This window comes from Arvicola amphibius, chromosome 7 (assembly GCF_903992535.2).
Source record: "Arvicola amphibius chromosome 7, mArvAmp1.2, whole genome shotgun sequence".
In the NCBI taxonomy this organism is placed as follows: Eukaryota; Metazoa; Chordata; class Mammalia; order Rodentia; family Cricetidae; genus Arvicola; species Arvicola amphibius.
In genome coordinates, this window is record NC_052053.1 from 54,396,156 (window position 1) to 54,412,987 (window position 16,832).

At 44.8% G+C, this 16,832-nt stretch overlaps 1 protein-coding gene across 3 annotated transcripts in view; it reads left to right on the forward strand.

The window, feature by feature from the left end:
* Positions 1-9,116, forward strand: part of Mrrf (mitochondrial ribosome recycling factor) — a 69,766-nt gene extending 60,650 nt beyond the window's left edge. For all 3 annotated transcript variants that reach the window (XM_038336103.2, XM_038336102.2, XM_038336101.2), the window contains one exon: positions 8,514-9,116. In XM_038336103.2, the coding sequence (XP_038192031.1) occupies positions 8,514-8,591 (78 nt within the window). In that variant the 3' untranslated portion in view covers positions 8,592-9,116. The remainder of the gene's footprint in view (positions 1-8,513) is intronic.
* The last annotated feature ends 7,716 nt before the right edge of the window (positions 9,117-16,832 follow it).

A 16,832-nucleotide genomic window follows, 5' to 3' on the forward strand; every position in this document is an offset into this window, starting at 1 on the left:
AATAATATCTGCTCATTATAAAGAATGTAAAATGTGAAGACTGTTTAAACAGTGTGGAAGAGAATCATCCATGAACTCAGAGGTATCACTTAGCATTTTAAAATAGTCCCTTTCTTTTTTTCAACACATAGTTTTAAGCAATATTGAATATGTAATATATATATATATACACACATATGTGTGTGTATGTGTGTATATGTATACACACACACTTTTGAGTCCAGGTTTAATTTTTAACTTGTTAATAAAGACACTGTTTACATGTTTGAAAATATTTTTTAAATAACCTCCTAATGATTGCTAAATAGTTCATTTTGTGTCCATATATTTTAGAAGTTTTGCTTGTAGATATTTTTATTTTTAAACATTTATTTTAAAAAGTATGTGAGTGAGGTTACAGAAGTTACAGTGAATATCTTCCTATGTAAATCTTTGTGTGTTCTTGGGGTGAGACATACCAAGTGTAGATCACTGACTAGAGAAATGCATTGGTTTGCTTGTGTGTTTGTCCTCTGTGCTGGGGACTGACTCAGAGCCCCGCATACACTTTGTAAGTGCTCTAGCACTGAGCTCCACCCTAGCCCAGAAATGCCTTGTTTGTAAGGTTCTTCATCTATGTCTCTAAAGCCACTTCATGCTTAGAGTATGTGTGTGGTTGTTTGTCTCTCCTCTTGGTCACAGTTGCATGGTTGCCTTTCTGTATCTGAGGCAGGACTCACACTCCTGATCCTCCTCTCACGGCCTTATGAGTGCTAGGGTTGCTGGTATGCATCACCACACCAGATTATTCTTCCTTTTTCTAGATGCTAACATTTAGACTGAGTTTTTGTTTTTATGAGACAGTACCTTGCTGTGTAGCCCAGGCTGGCCTCAGATGCATTGCGGTCCTTCTGTCTTAGTCTCTGGGACACCAGGATTGGAGGCGTATCCACCACACTTCATGTAGTCTCTGGGACACGAGGATTGCAGACGTGTCTACTGTCTAAAAGTTTGCTGAACTAAAATTTGAATTCGAGCTTACAATTTTTTGTTTATCTTCAAATAACCTTTTTTTTTTTTTTTTTTTTTTTTTTTTTGGTTTTTCAAGACAGGGTTTCTCTGTGGCTTTGGAGCCTTTCCTGGAACTAGCTCTGTAGACCAGGCTGGTCTCGAACTCACAGAGATCCGCCTGCCTCTGCCTCCCGAGTGCTGGGATTAAAGGCGTGTGCGCCACCATCGCCTGGCTCAAATAATATTTACACTCTAGAGGAATGGTTTTTAAAATGTGTTTACTTTTAAATAAACGTTAATATAGAAAAGTCACACACTAAAATTAACCAGACTAAAAGTCCCACTGAGCAGTTAGATTGGTCATTCCGGGAGCTGGAGAGGTGGCTCAACAATTAACCTCACTGGCTGCTCTTCCAGAGGCCCTGTTCCCAGTAGCCACAACCATCTGTAACTCCAGCCCCAAGGGATCTGACACCCTCTTCTGGCCTCCCTGGGTACCAAGCACACACGTATGCACAAACGTACAGACAAAACACCTGCAGTTGTTTTTGTTTTGTTTTTTTTTCCTAAGGCCATCCGCACCTGTGGTGCTTTATGTTATGTTTTACATTTCTACTGTTGAATTTATTTTTATGCATTTATTAACCGCCATGACAGATTATAACTAGAAAAACCATTAGCTTTATATCCTCTTTCATAATTCGTTTGTTCTTATAAATCTTTATAGTCTTCCTAAAGGATAATATGGCAGATGCCCCAATCATTTATTTCTGATTTATAACTTAGGAACATATCTAAGAGAAATTGTCAGCCTTGATCTGCGGGGCTGTATGTGTCCTTGGTATTATGTCTGATGATGGAAAACTAGGACCCACGTTCCTGAAAGTCACTGTTTGTGTCCTTTGCAATTCCAGTTATTGTAATCTATATTGAAGTTGTGAAAAGATTTCATTGACATGAAAATTATTTTAGAATTATTTATTTTTTCAAAACAGGGTTTCTCTGTAGCCCTGGCTGTTCTGGAACTCACTCTGTAGATCAAGAACTCAGATCCACATGCTTCTGCTTCCCAAGTTCTGGGATTAAAGGTGTGTGCCACTACACTGGTAAATGTATTATTTTTTAAAATAGTGTACTATGCAGTGGCATTACAGTTACATTTTTACAAAGACAAGTTGTAGCTGTAGCTGGCTCAGTGGTTGAGATACCAATTGCTCTTACAGAGGACCCAGATTCATTGCCTAGCACTCATATGGTGGCTCCCAACCATCTGTAACTCCAGTTCCAGGGATTCTGACCTCTGTGGGTACCAAGCATATATGTGGTGTACATACATACCTGCATATAAACACACACACACACACACACACACACACACACACACACATATGCTGGGCAGTGGTGGTGTATGCCTTTAATCCCAGCACTTGGGACAATGAGTTTGGGCAAGCCTGGTCTACATAGTGATTTCCAGGACAACTGAAGCTATTACATAAAGAAACCTTGTCTGAAAAACAAAAACAAAAACCCAACAACAGAAAACCATGCACACATAAAATGAGTAAGTCTAATAAAGAAGTTTTGAAGATACACAGGCATACAAAGATGGGTAGCTTGTAATTATCAAAATATCAGAAGTTATTTCAGTGATAGGATTGTGAACAGCCTTTTATTGTATGGAATTAACCTTTTCTTATAAAATCATTTTCAAAATTCTTTGGTGGTCAGATTCTTTTGAAATATTTTTATAACAATATTTCTTTCATCTTTGGTGTGTAAGATTGGAGTGATTGAGTTTTAGGCTCTGTCTCAGTCATTGCATCTGATCCCTGACTCCCTCAGCTCCTAACCCAGGCCAGCTCTGATGCAGGACCAGGGATGTTCCTACTCAGGACTCCTGACATCTGCCAGCCTGCTGTGGTACCTTCATTTTAGTTTGCCATAAATGGCGTGCTGAACATGAAAGCATTTGCAGAAACTGCCGGTGGCCCTGGCCAAGATCCTTTCACTACCGTCTTTCTCTGAGAAGCAACGCTCTCTGGAATGGGTGGAGCTCAAGGAGGGGAGGGCTCCTTCAGGCAGGCAGCAGGCTGGGGGCAACACCGGCCAAGTTGGTCTTCATGAAGGATGGCTTGTGTGCAGGTGTGCTCCTGTCCCCCATGCTGTGTCCTTAAAGTCTTCCATGCTCTTTAACTGGTAACCAGGAAACACAGTGGTGGCACTGGTCCTGGTGTTGGTGATAGTGTATAATTTTATAAGGCGCAGTGTGAGAGTGGAAATGCTTCTTGCTTTGGAGTCAGGCATTCCCACCCAGCTGTGAAAGTGAGCACAGGCTTCACTCACCTGGGAGTCTCTTTGCTCATCTGTGAAGTGGAATGGTCCGTGCCCATCTCACAAGAGTGACAGGAGGATCAGAAGACACATGTGCTCAAACATGCACAATATTGATGGTCCTTGATAACCTTCTCTCTGTTTGTCCACTGTGGTGCCTGGCCTTGTGATTTTAAAGGAAATGGAATTAAGCCTCTCAGTGACCCTAGCACAACATGGCTAGGGTGAGGAAGGAATAGGCCAGGTGCTGTGGACCACATCACATAAGAAGTTAGTGGGTAGAACAGAGTGGGCTAAGGGATCTTGCCCAAGATTGCCTCAGTTTAGTTTTCTGTAGAATGGGTACAATAACTGTCCACTTTATAGGGGTTCTGTGGGATGGTCGGATTTCAATAATGAGTTAACAGAAACAGAAAGATTTTATTCAGTAGAAACTCCTGTGTAGCTGCTAGGTGAAAACATGCTAAAGGGACAGCAGCATTTCGTGTACCATGTGGATCATTAACAGTGTCTGCATGTGGTGAGTACTCAGCAGCAGGAGCTGCTGCTGCTGCTGTTGGTGCCATTAACCATCAGTGTTCTAGAGCCTGATAGAGATGAAGATGGTGAGCCTATAGGTGACCTGTGCCCGGGGCTTTTGTGCTCACCGCTGCTAGAACGCTAGTGAATACTTTTGTTGATGGACTAGCTTGAAGTCAGAAAGTGGTGATAAAAGCCACAGTAACACAGCCAGCATTTGCATAAAATAATACGCTTATGGCAAGCTTGTATAGCCCTGTTTTTACTTAACTGTTAGCTGAGGAAGGGACTAGCACCTCTCTAGCACCTTAATGGGTGAGGAAACAGACTTAGAGATGAAATGTCACTTGCTCATATTCTCCCGTGTTATCAGATTGGTAGCCTGGGTATTCCCCTCCATTTCTCAATCCTTCTACCCTGATAACCTTCACCCTTGGCTGGCCCAGGCTGGAAGCCTGTGGTGCTGGTGTTTGCTGACCACTGCTCCAGGCCTATGAAGGGCATCTCCAGGGACCAGAAGCGTCTCAGGCATTTGTGACTGACTACAGAGGAAGGATTCACTGCCATTCTGAGTCCAGCATTCTTCCAGAATATCCAGCAGTCCCAGGAGCTGTGCTTTTCCAGCTTTAAAAATGTGTAGCTTTTGCTATGTGAGAGCGTTCCTGCCTGGGACCAATTGCTGCAAGCCCTGTTTAGTTTCTGCTCTTTCAAGCCATGTATTTAGTTCCTAATTCCTGGCCAAGGCCTGTGGTCGGCAAATAAAGATGTCAAGCAGCTGCTTGCTGCTGAGCACACAGATCTGCACACTGTGCTAGCCCTCAGAGCTTCCTGCCAGTGCTGCCTGCCTTCATCCCAACCCATTTAGACGTAGAAGGGAGACTGCAACACCTACTAAATCATTTTTTTTATTCTTAGGAAGGCATGCATACTTGCTGCAGAAAAATTCAAAGACCTTTAATAATTTTTCTGTTAATGAATACTTCCTGACAACTTGATATATGCTGTGTCTTAGGTGGGATATAACCAGTACAATCCTAAATAACCTTTTATCTTCCCATCACTAAAAGAATGTTAAGATTTTGGCATGTTATATACATATATGAAAGAAATATAAATAGAATCACCGTATAATGAGGGAGACCGTGCTCCAACTAGACATCATATACCACCAAGTAAAAAGACATTTTATGCCAGCAAGTTAAACCTCCAGTCAGGAGTGGGTTACATCTTGTTGAGTCATTGGCCAAAAAGGTCCCATATACCAGTCCCCCAACCCCCCCAAAAATTCACAGGCTATTGTTCAGACTGTTGATTACTCTCTATACCCTGATGGTAGGGCCCTATTGCTGAAGACAACATGTCATCAAACGTGTGAATCGAGATGGTGCCCAGCTAGAAGCTTCACCCCTGCCCATTAGTCTTCATGGTGCAGGAAAGTACTTTGCATTGTCTCTGAAGAGAAAAATAACCACTTTCATCAAACTACAAACCCTGTGACCTACAGCAGAGGCTGCCTGCAAAACTTACTCATGCCATAGTGACCCCATTGTAGGAGTAACCAAACTATTCCCCTTGTTTTGTATTTGTTTGCTTTTATTCAAGGCCCATTTCATGTGATGAAAACCCATCCACGACACTGATAAAGTGGCCAAGAAACTGAGACTAGATAGGTCATGGGCCTAGGGTGAACCTAGCAATACAATTACTCCTGATGACATACTTGCTTGCAATACCCACAGAACAGAGAATTGCTCAGCCCCCATCTAAGAAGCATCTTCTTGCAGTAGATGATAGTTACTGCAGAGAGCTGCACTGGTTAGTGCAGAGAGTGGGGCACTCAGTCCTTGGAGGGTTGTCTTTATCAGACGAGGAGGGCAGAAAGACTAAGAGACAGAGATGGTGAGTGACTCCAAGTAGCACAGTAGGCATGTGAGTCACAGAGACAGACAGCATGCGTAAGACCTGCACAGGGCCAAACACACAGCGTCCAGTGCCAAGAAGAGGGAGTGAGCACAGAGCACCCCCACCCTCACCCCCCACCCCTCGCCCAACCAAGAAGCAGTTGATGCTCCTGGAAAAGGGAAAGTCTGTTTTTTCCAATGGAGGGTCACTGGGTATATCAGCCACACTGCAGGGGATGCCCCATGTCCAGGAGTGATTGGCCAGGCAGCACTAAATTGGGGTGGAGGGGTGTACTTTTTGTTTTTTGTTTTATTGGTTTTCTTTTTATTCTTCTCTGTCTTTTTTTAGTTTGTTTTGATTTTTTAGTTTTTTTCTTTTTTGAGAGAGTGGTAAAAGGGAGAGAGAAAGAACATGAAGTTTGGTGGGTAGGGGAAGGAAGATATTATGAAAAATGTTTAATAAAAGTTAAAAGGTTTTGGCAAGTGTCTTAGTTTCTTGGTAGTGGCATTTTTGTTTGCTTGTTTTGTTTTGAGACAGAGTTTCTCTGTATATCTCTGGCTGTCCTGGAACTCTCTCTGTAGACCAGACTGGCGTTGAACTCACAGAGATCCACCTGCCTCTGGTTCCCAAGTGCTGGGATTAAAGGCATGCACCACCATGCCCAGCTTAGTTTTTTAAAGTCTGTAATATTTGTTTAGATATTTTATAGATTAGTTCATGTATATGTATATGTATATATATATATATATATAATGGGAGTTTCTATATTGAATTATTTTTTATTTTTTTTAAATATTTATTTATCTATTTATTTATTTATTTATTATGGATACAATATTCTGTCTACATGTATACTTGCAGGCCAGAAGAGAGCACCAGACCCCATTACAGATGGTTGTGAGCCACCATATGGTTGCTGGGAATTGAACTCAGGACCTTTGGAAGAGCAGGCAATGCTCTTAACCTCTGAGCCATCTCTCCAGCCCCTTGAATTATTTTTTAATTGAAGGAAAGCATGAACATGTCTCCAAGATGTAAGAATATCTTGAAGCATTATTCAAACATGCTTTTTATTATTACAAATGTAACCCATGCTAGGGTCTTAATCAAATGTGTTTTCTCTCCCTAGAATTTGACATAACCATTGTAATGCCTGTATGTGTTCATTTGCTCCCCCATACTGTAACTTTAGATTTTCTACTTGTTTTCATTATTCAAAATTAAGTTGGCATGGGAGGGGACCCTGGAGAGATGGTTCCACAATTCAGAGTGCTTTCTGCTCTTAAAGAGGACCCAGGTTCAGTTCCCATCACCCACTTCAGGCAGCTTGTCCCCCCTGTAACTCCAGTTCCTAACAATCTGACCAGCTTTATCACCTCCTCAGTACCTACACTTATGAGGCAGTGCACATAAACTCATGCAGGCACACACGTATACATATAAATTTTAAAAAAATGTTTAAGTCCATATAGACATCTTTATACCTAGAACTTAAGAATTTGGAGGGTGGGGCTGGAAAGTTGTCCACTGATGAAGAGCACGCATTGTTCTCCCCAGGTTTGGTTCCTCGCACCCACATGGTGGTTCATGATCATGGTGGTTCATGATCATGGTGGTTCATGATCATGGTGGTTCATACTTTAGTTTCAGGGGATCTGACATCCAGGTATCAGGCACATACATGTAGACAGATATTCCTATAAATAAAATAAAATAAAAACTTAAAAAAAAATAACTTGGGACTGAAGAAATGGCTCTGTGGTTAAGAGTTTTGGCTGTTCTTCCAGAGGATCCATATTAGATTCCCAGCCCTCACATGGTGGACTACAACCATCCGTAACTCCACTTAGGAGTATTTTACATACTCTTCTGGCCCTCTCAGGCACCATTTACACACATGGTGCACAAACATACACATAACCAAAGCACTGATACATAAATAATTAGAATAAGAGAAGAATTTTATGTTTGGGTCATGTTCGCTTGGTAATTTCCCAGCTCACATATCAGGGGATTAAATAGTATGAGCATTTGCATCAATTTGAATTCTACCTGTGATATGGGAGCTTATTCATTCACTGTAGCGTGCAGTTTCTGAATGTTGTAATTAGAAGCTATAGCAGCAAGTTTTGTTAACAATGACAGCTGAAGGTGTATCTTGTAATTTGCATTTTTGTGTCTATTGGATTTTCCAGCTCTGGGGTCTTACATTCCTTCTGTCAGTTCATCTAAGACTTTCTGAAATGGAGTAGCTGAACTGTAAGGCATTCTAGAGCAGTGGTTCTCAGCCTTTGGGCTGTGGCACCTAGGGACTGTAGCAACTCTTTCACAGGGTCACATAGCAGGTGTTTACATCAGGCCCTACCAGTAGCAAAATTAGCAACGAAATAACTTTATGGTTGGGGGTCACAGTCACGTGAGGAGCAGCACTGGGAAGTGTCAGAACCACTGCCCTGGAGGTTTATTAGGCCACAGCTTGGCTGGCTTTCCTGTATTGTATAACAGTTCTAAATGTTGGCTTATAGAATCAGGTTACTATGTATTAAAGTTCGATGTTACGGCTTTTGATATGACTGTGCACCCTGCATAAATGGTCTGCCTTGTTTTTCTTATCTGAAAAGGGAGTAATCTCGTCTACCTTGCTGACTGCTGTTGAGAACACATTTCTTAGTGCCCGGGTGGCACTCAGTTCATAGGAACTTTGTCACCGTCATTATTTCTCAGTGAAGTTTGCATGTTTCAGTCACCAGACTTGGCTTTTGTTCTTGCAGATCAGCCAGATGGCCGACGACACAGTCACAGAGCTGGACAGGCACCTGGCAGCAAAGACCAAAGAACTCCTTGGATGAATCCAGTCAGCCCTTAGGTGACAAGCCGACGCCTGCCACTCCCCTGCTCATCCCTAGGAGGCTGTCACTGCTGTTCCACCATGGGGGCTCAGACTCACTGAATCTCTTGTTTCCTTGGAATCTGGTGTGGCAGTGACCTTGACTCTGAGGTCACCACAGCACTGCTTCCTTCCAGACACAATCAGACCCTGCCCTCGTTTCCAACTCCTTTGGACTATGTGGGCCTTCACTCTGACTGCTAATGAGCAAACCTAAATAAATTGGAAAAATAACAACCACAGAGGAAGAGGGTGGTTTGGGTGGGAGAGCAACCAAAAGCAGTGTGTTTGCCCCTGGGTTGTCGTCCCACTGCCGCTCCCCGAGGACTGAGTTCAGTGTGGCATCGGTCCCACCCCCGGGCAGTCTCCCTGCCCCTGCCCCTGCTCTTGGCCCCATTTTGAGCTCACAGGCTCCTCATATGTAGACCTTTGTTTTTCTTTTCTGTTAGTCTGACAAATTGACTGAAGAGAATGACACAGAATAACACTTGAAGTCGTCCGTGTATTTATGTTGTGAGTAAATTGGTAGCTGCCCACCTAATGCCTTGCTTTTCTTTCTGTCATTCCACTCCCTCTCTGTCAACATTTCTTTGGTAATGAGCTCCGTCTGGCCAGGGCTTGTCTTCCTGATAGGCAGGTGCTTTGCTGTGGCCCACCTCTTTTTTGTGTTTCTATATACATACACATGGACACGTGCACACATGTGCACACATGAATGCACATGCCATAGTGCTCACGTAGAGGTCAGACAACTCTCATGAGTCAGTTCTCCTTTCACCTTGTGGGACCTAAGACTAGAACTCAGACTCTCAGGCTTGGCACCAAATGACTTTTCCTGCTAAGCTAGCTCACCTTAGCATGGCTTTGAGTGTCAAATTAAGTTAGTCTTTTTTTCCTCTCCTACAATCATTTTTTATTTATTCAGTTATAATAAAACCACCATGAGCTAAGCTATTTTAAAGCATCCTTCCAGGGAAACTAAACATATATGTACCATCTACACTTACAGATATAGAAACAAACATGCCTATGTTAAGGAATCCCCCCGGACAGTGGCGTAGTGGAGTAGTGGGGCTCTTTTCTTTTTCTTTCTTCCCCTCCTCTCCCCTCTCTTCCCCTCTCCTCCCCTTCCCCTTCCCTCCCCTCTCTTCCCCTCCCTTCCCCTCCTCTCCCCTCCACTCCTTTTTTTCTCTACAACTCACAGAGATCCTCCTGTCTTTGCCCCCCAAGTACTTGGATTAAAGACATGGGCCTCTTTGTTTAGCTAAGGAGCATTTTCATTTTCATTATCAGCCTCATTCCACAAGTTGTAAAGTTTCTCAAGCAGTGTCACACAGCTAGCAAGCAACAAAACATAAAGGGATAAAAAGTTTTTTTCTCTGATCCCAAAGTCTATTCCTACCAGTGATGTCAGGTAAAACCTTACCATTTTCCCACTGTCCTCACACGCTCGTCATGAACACTCCTGTAACACGTGTGCAGCTTTCCCCACATACCAACCAGGTGTCCTGTACTGACTCAGTTCTGAGATGTGACTACCGTAGACTGGTTCTGCACTCAGCCCAGAAAAAGCCCCATTCCTGGTGATAGTCACAAGTTGGGACCACATGAACCTAGCTCCCAGCCCCTCCTGCGATCTGGGTAATGAGCCAGGATGTTGTAGTTTACTGTCTTCTTTGAAAGTGTGCTATGACGGGTACAGGTGAGTAGGATGGGGCAAGATGCTGGCAAGTGTGACTCCACTCCGAGGACACACTCCCAGCTTTGTCAGGTTGTCATCCGGAAGAAGCCACTGCCACCTGCCATCTTGTAAGGATCTAGTGGGCACCAGCAGTTTGTTGGGTGCTGCTGTGCTGAGCTGGTTGCCTTCACAGAGCCTCAAGCAGGAAGGATTGTTCCAGTTCTAGGTGGTTGTGACTTGGCCAGCTTCCTGCTGCTGCCTCTGCCCACATTGGTGGGACCTGCTGTGATCAGCCTGTGAGAATTTAAGGTTAGGATTGGGCCAAGGATGGAAGGAGCTAATGTGGCCTCCTACCTGGCCTCCCTACTCAAAGCCAGAGATGAGTGGGAAGTTAGCCAGGGGAGCAGGGCAGGCCATGCAGAGGCTGCGGCTTGCAGAGCTCTAGCTCCGTGAATGGCAGAGTTCTCACTGCAAATGTGCTGCTCAAAGATGCAGGATTTTTTAATAAACAGAGGAAATGATAAATTATGTTGTAACTCCACTCCAAAGGCATTTGGTTCTTAACAGCCAAATCCTCTGTAGTCTTTAAATAAACAAAACTTATTTTTTTTTTTTTTTTGGTGAACAGAGGGGGGGGGGGGGGGATGAAAGATTTTCAGTACTTGGGTTCCACATGTCAACAATTTTTCTCCTGTGTGTATGTTGGCCAAAGCCATATATCATGATAAATGAATAAAGGAAAGCCTGAGCCCAGGGTGGTGAGACAGCTCAGCAAATGGCTTTCAGCTGATTACTCTATTTCGGTTGACATTTATCAAAGAAGCTCTGCTGTCCTGTGTGTTAGGGATATGTTGGTGGCAGGGACCTGATTGGGTTTGCTGAGATACCAGCATGCAGGAGCTGGTAACTTGTCCCCTTCTCCCGTGACAGTCTACCTCAAGAGCCAGCTGGGCATGGAAATTCTCATGCTAGCAGAATTAACCACCTTCTATGTTCAGTTTGGTGACTCCCAAAGTCCACGAAAAGCTTGGTTTTAACCTGCTTAAAAATCTGCCGTTTGGTGTATGTGTGTGCACGCAAGTGTGCAGGATCTCATAAAAGAAGCATAAGAATTTGAAAATGGCATTTCTCAGCACTGGGGAGATGGTTTGGGCAGTAAGAGAGCTTGCTCTGACTCCTCAGCACCCACAGAAAAAGCCAGTTATGGAAGTCTGTGCGTTGGGTGGACAGGCAAGTGGACCCCAGATAGATGGGTGGCTCCAGCCCCACTAAAACCAAAGTAGTGAGAGAACCTGTCCCGGGAGAATCAGACAAGAGATGGGGTGACTGGACACCCTGCTGTGTGCCTTGTGTGTGTGTGTGTGCACTCTTGTCTGCGTGCACCCACCACCACCACATACAGAAATTTTATTTTTTTTTATTTTTTTTCTCATGGTTTATTTTTTTTATATTTAAAAATTTCCATCTCCTTCCCTCCTCCTCCCCCCTCCCTCCCCTCCTCCTTCCCCTTCCCTCCCCTCCCCTCCACCCATACCTCCCCTCCCTCCCTCTCAAGGCCAAGGAGCCATCAGGGTTCCCCACTCTATGCTAAGACCAAGGTCCTCCCAACTCCGCCCCAGGAAGGTGATCGACCAAGCTGAGAAGGCTCCCACAGAGCCCGTCCATGCAGAAGAATCAGAGCCCAGAGCCATTGTCCTTTGCTTCTCAGTCAGCCCCCGCTGTTGGCCACATTCAGAGAGACGGGTTTGTTCTCACAACTCTCCAGTCTTAGCTCCACTTGAAGGGAGGTGTGAAAAGAGCTGTTGTGTTCATTTTCTGCAGTTCACTTTTCTTAACCCTAAAACTGCCGCAGGCATCTGTCAGTGTGGGCATACCGACAGCCTCTCCTCCCCTGCACTACTGTTATTTATTTGGCTATTAACCCATGGTATTTTTTTTTAAATCCAGTACACTGGAGGTTTTTTACTGAAAGTTTATTTTTTTTCTTTTTTGTTGATGAAAGATCACTATTCACCAGATTTGAAGGCTTATGAGTGTAACCTGACTCTTGAGAGGCTGAGGCAAGAAGATCACCTTGAATATGAGACCAGCCTGGACTATAGTCCCATCTTTTAGAAAGAGTGGGTGCAATGGCTCAGCAAGTAAAAGCCCTGAGTTTGATCCTAGGGACCTACACAGTGGAAGGAGAGAACTGACTCCCTCAGCTTGTCCTCTGACCTTCGTATGTATGCCTTGATGCACACAGTAAAGAAGTATTAAGCTTTTATTCAGATGATCTGGTAAATTTTCCTCTTCATCCTGTAGCTACTGGCATGTTTGTTGAATGTCCACTGTGAACTAGGCAACATGCTAGACCTTAGCCTGCATCACTCCACTGACCGTTGTTGATGTAGGCTCTGCTGTTCTCTCTCTCTCTCTCTCTCTCTCTCTCTCTCTCTCTCTCTCTCTCTCTCTCTTCTTTCGTGTGACTGCCCACGGTCATACTGCCCAGCAACAGCTGGAGTGAAGTGTCAGTCCCAGATAAAACTCAGAAGCGGGTCTTTAATCCATGTGCTTCACGGAGAATTATTCCCAATGTGTATGGCGCTACCATTGGCATAGACTGATGGGAAGAAGCACCTTGCTGAATAAAGCAGCTAGTCAACCCTGATGAAAGACCATCTAAGATAGCACCCAAGAAAATGGTAGGATCTCAAATATACACCCCATGTGTTGGCATCTTATCTAGAACATTTGGAGAACCTGGGGTGAGCAAGATGACAACCACATAGTCAGTAGCAGTATAGTAGGAGTGGCAGCAGCAGGTGCCAGGCTCTCAGGGAGCCATTTGGTTTGCAGAGTGTATCTGCATTGCTTCTTTACCCTCTGCGAGCCGTTAAGCCCCACTCTGCTGTTAGGAAAGAGACTTGCCATGAAGGCTCATGCTCCTGAAGCCCCATCTAATGCTTTCTCTGCTCTATTGGAGCTCAGCTTCCATGGTGCACAGCTTAGGAGCAGACTCCACATTGAAGATAACATGATTTACACCCAGGAAATGGAGTTTAGAAATGGTGTTTTTAAGCTGAGTGTGGTGGTGCACGCCTTTAATCCCATCACTCAGGAGGCAAAGGCAGGCAGATTTCTCTGAGTTTGAGACTAGCCTGGTCTACAGAGCAGACTACACAGAAACTGTCTTGGCAAAGAGAAGAAGAAATGGTGTTTATTTCTGGAGTCTGAATTTTTGGCCTTTTAGTGAGTCTCAGACTGGAACGGTCTGTCAGCCTTGTTAATAGCATTTCTTCCTCTCCATGCAGCTGCTCTGTCTGGCGCTGAGGCTGAGCTGGAGTCCAGGCCAACATCACTTCAGGTTTTGGATCACCCCTGTGGAGTATGTGTTTTGATTTGTTTGTTTTGCTGTACTTTGTGGTGTTTTCATTCTCTATTTTTCCATTTTTAGAAAGCATTTCAGAGTCCCAGTTTGCAATGTGCTTCCTTTCAGTGCTGGGCTTTCCTTATCCTGAGCCGTCCTGAAACTCGCACCTTCTGCTTTCTTTTGAATTGTGATAAGGAACTCACTGTGTTAGCCTCTCAGTTATTTCTAAGTGCACAGGGGTGTTGAGTATATTTGCATTATTTTCTAACTGATCTCTGGGACTCCTCACCTCAAAAAATCAAAACCCTACACCCACCAAATAAACATTCCCGTTCCCCCTTTCCAGCCCCTGGGGCCACTACTGTCCCTTCTCTGAATTGGAACTCTCTGGGATCTTCCTATAGAGACTTACACAGAACCTGTCTGTGGCTGATTTATTTCACTTGTGTTAGGGTCCTTAATATCCATATTACATCATGTGTCAGAATTTTTCATTTTTTTTCTGCAGGGCAGTGGTGGTACACACCTCTAATCCCAGCACTTGGGAGGCAGAGGCACTTATGAGTTCTAGGCCAGCCTGGTCTACAAGAGCTAGTTCCAGGACAGCTAGGGCTGTTACACAGAGAAATTCTGTCTCAAAACAAACAAACAAAAAAATGTATTCTTCCATTTCTTCCATATACAAGTTATATTCCGGTATTTACAAAACTCTTTACAATTATTTTGCTTTGATTGGTAACCCTGATGTGTTCAGAGAATCCGTTTGCTCTGTAATATTAACACTGAGTGTTAAGACTTCTGCTCCAAAAAAGGTGAGCGCTGACTGACTGAGCAAAAAGTCATGGCTGTTGTCTCTCGTTCCGTTCTGGGCCACTTCGGTCCTCCTGTGCTGTTAAGTAAAATCAACCTGAGGAAAGGGCCCAAATTTCCCCCAGACCCTCTTATTTTATTTATTTATTTTGTTTACAGTCTTCTGTCTGCATGTATGCCTGCAGGCCAGAAGAGGGCACCAGATTTCATTACAGGTGGTTGTGAGCTGCCATGTGGTTACTGGGAATTGAACTCAGGACCTCTGGAAGAACAATCAGTGCTCTTAACCTCTGAGCCATTTCTCCAGCTCCTCCCCAGACCCTTTTAATGTCCCCCACCCCTCCACCCAGCAAGTTCTACAATCTTCTGCCTGTGCCTGTTGGCTTCTGGCTGTGCACCTCTCCAGGATGAGACTCTCACACTCTGGTACAACCGCTCCTCAAGTGGCCTTGTCAGCTTCCTCAGAGGGCAGGCAGCTTGCAGCTCCCAGCCTGGCCTTCAGCTGTTTTCTCTACCTTAATACCTGCCCCGGCTAAGGGGCGAGGCTTACCTAGACCTCGTGACCCTCTCTGTCCCACATTCCTTCCAGCACAGGGCGTCCACTCATGCACCTTGTTCCTCTGCTTTCCAGACTTGGAGCTTCATCTTCAGCATCTCACACCCTCACACTCAGCAGACCCCACCTTCTGTGTATCCTCACCTAAACGACAGGCACCAGCCCCACCCAGGTGCCAAACCCTCCATTTCGAACCATTGTTAACACCCTCTGTTCTCTATCCAGTATGTCACCTCCTGTCGCTTCTCTCTTCAAAGTGATTCTCTATTCAGGGCACATCCATGGGAGGTTCTTACCAGGGCAAGGTGTGTCAGATGTTCCAAGCAGGCCTCTGCAGGGGCTCTGAGCTCTTGGCTCCACCTAACCCTGAGGGAGCCTCATGCAAGTGTCTTATAAGAAATCTCTGTGTTTCTTTCAGGGTTTGCATAGCTGCCCAGTACTGTGTTTGGTGCAGAGCAGGGCTGGAGGAAACATCTGTCTGCTTCCAAGAATCTGCTAGGCCTTGGAGACAAATAAGTCCCATTTCCTTCAATCACCTAGTCTCTAATAAGCCTTTGAACTTGTTCATCCAAGGCCTTCGGTCTCCTTGGCTAAGCCTGCCACAAGGGTTTCTGGGCTACTCTGAAAGGCACTGTGTGGTTCCCAATGCTGGCATCTACCATAGTGCTCCCTGTGCAGGCTCCTGTGTCTGGCCACTGTAGCTGCAATGCCCATTAGCAGGCTTCACTTTGCTCCCCCTGGGAGTGCCCTGGTCTCTGACAAGAGTGCTAGTTCCTAGGCTTGGGGTATAATGTGCTAGAGATGTCTTTGCCCTAATCCTGTGCCCGCCTCTTGACCTCTGCATTCCAAGGCATCCTGGGTGGGATCCCAAGCCCCAGTCTAAGTTTTCCAGTATACTAGCACCTCCCCAAACTGACTCATTCTCTGTTGTGGGGCTCCCTGATTGCCCACGGGCAGTGCTGGTCACGGATGTCTTCTTTCCAGGCTCTGGTCTTAATGAAAATAGCTCCCCACCTCTCCTTCCTTCCAGATAAGAGTGGCTTGAATGTCCACCCGGCAACTGGGAGGCTAGGTTAGTATGTGAATGAGGCTAGAAACAGGGCTCAATGCACATGGCCAATGATACAGGGCACTAGGACCCCAGGCAGTCTGGTGCCTGACTTGCAGCTAGGCACCTGCCCCCCAAGTTAACTGAGAGACCAGTGTGACTGGAAACAGTCCTGTGAGGTGCTGAGTGGCCAGCAAGAGCTTCTAGGACCTGGTCCAGTTTGCACTTTCTACTATTAATAAAGATCACTGCTTTTCTGTGGGTGCCAGGGGAGGACCTGTCAGGGATCCTGACTAAAGCAAAATAAGTAAAATAATGGCAATACAGCAAACAATCCCATAAAATTACATTCATGGGCTTGGTCTAAATTTAGTTTAAAAATTTAATTAATGATGATTGTATATTCCTGATTCTTCTCCGTCTCTTGTTTTTTTATGTTAAGCATTCTATTGTGCAGTAAGTTGATGCTTTCTTATTATTTGTGTTAAATTGCATTATTTTATATGTGCACGCATGGCACACATGTGAAGGTTGGAGGACAACTTTCAGGAGTCCATCTCCCCTCTACCTTGTGGGATCTGGGGACTGAACCCACCAGGCTGCGGGTGCCTTTGCCTGCTGAGCCATCTCTCTGGCCTTTATTTATTTCTTTTTAACTTCTGCTAGTTCCCATTTGTTTGTCTATTTTTAACTCTGCAGATGCCCGAATCTCAGAGTCTGGGCGCTATAGGACCTCACACCCACTCCCGGTGCTGA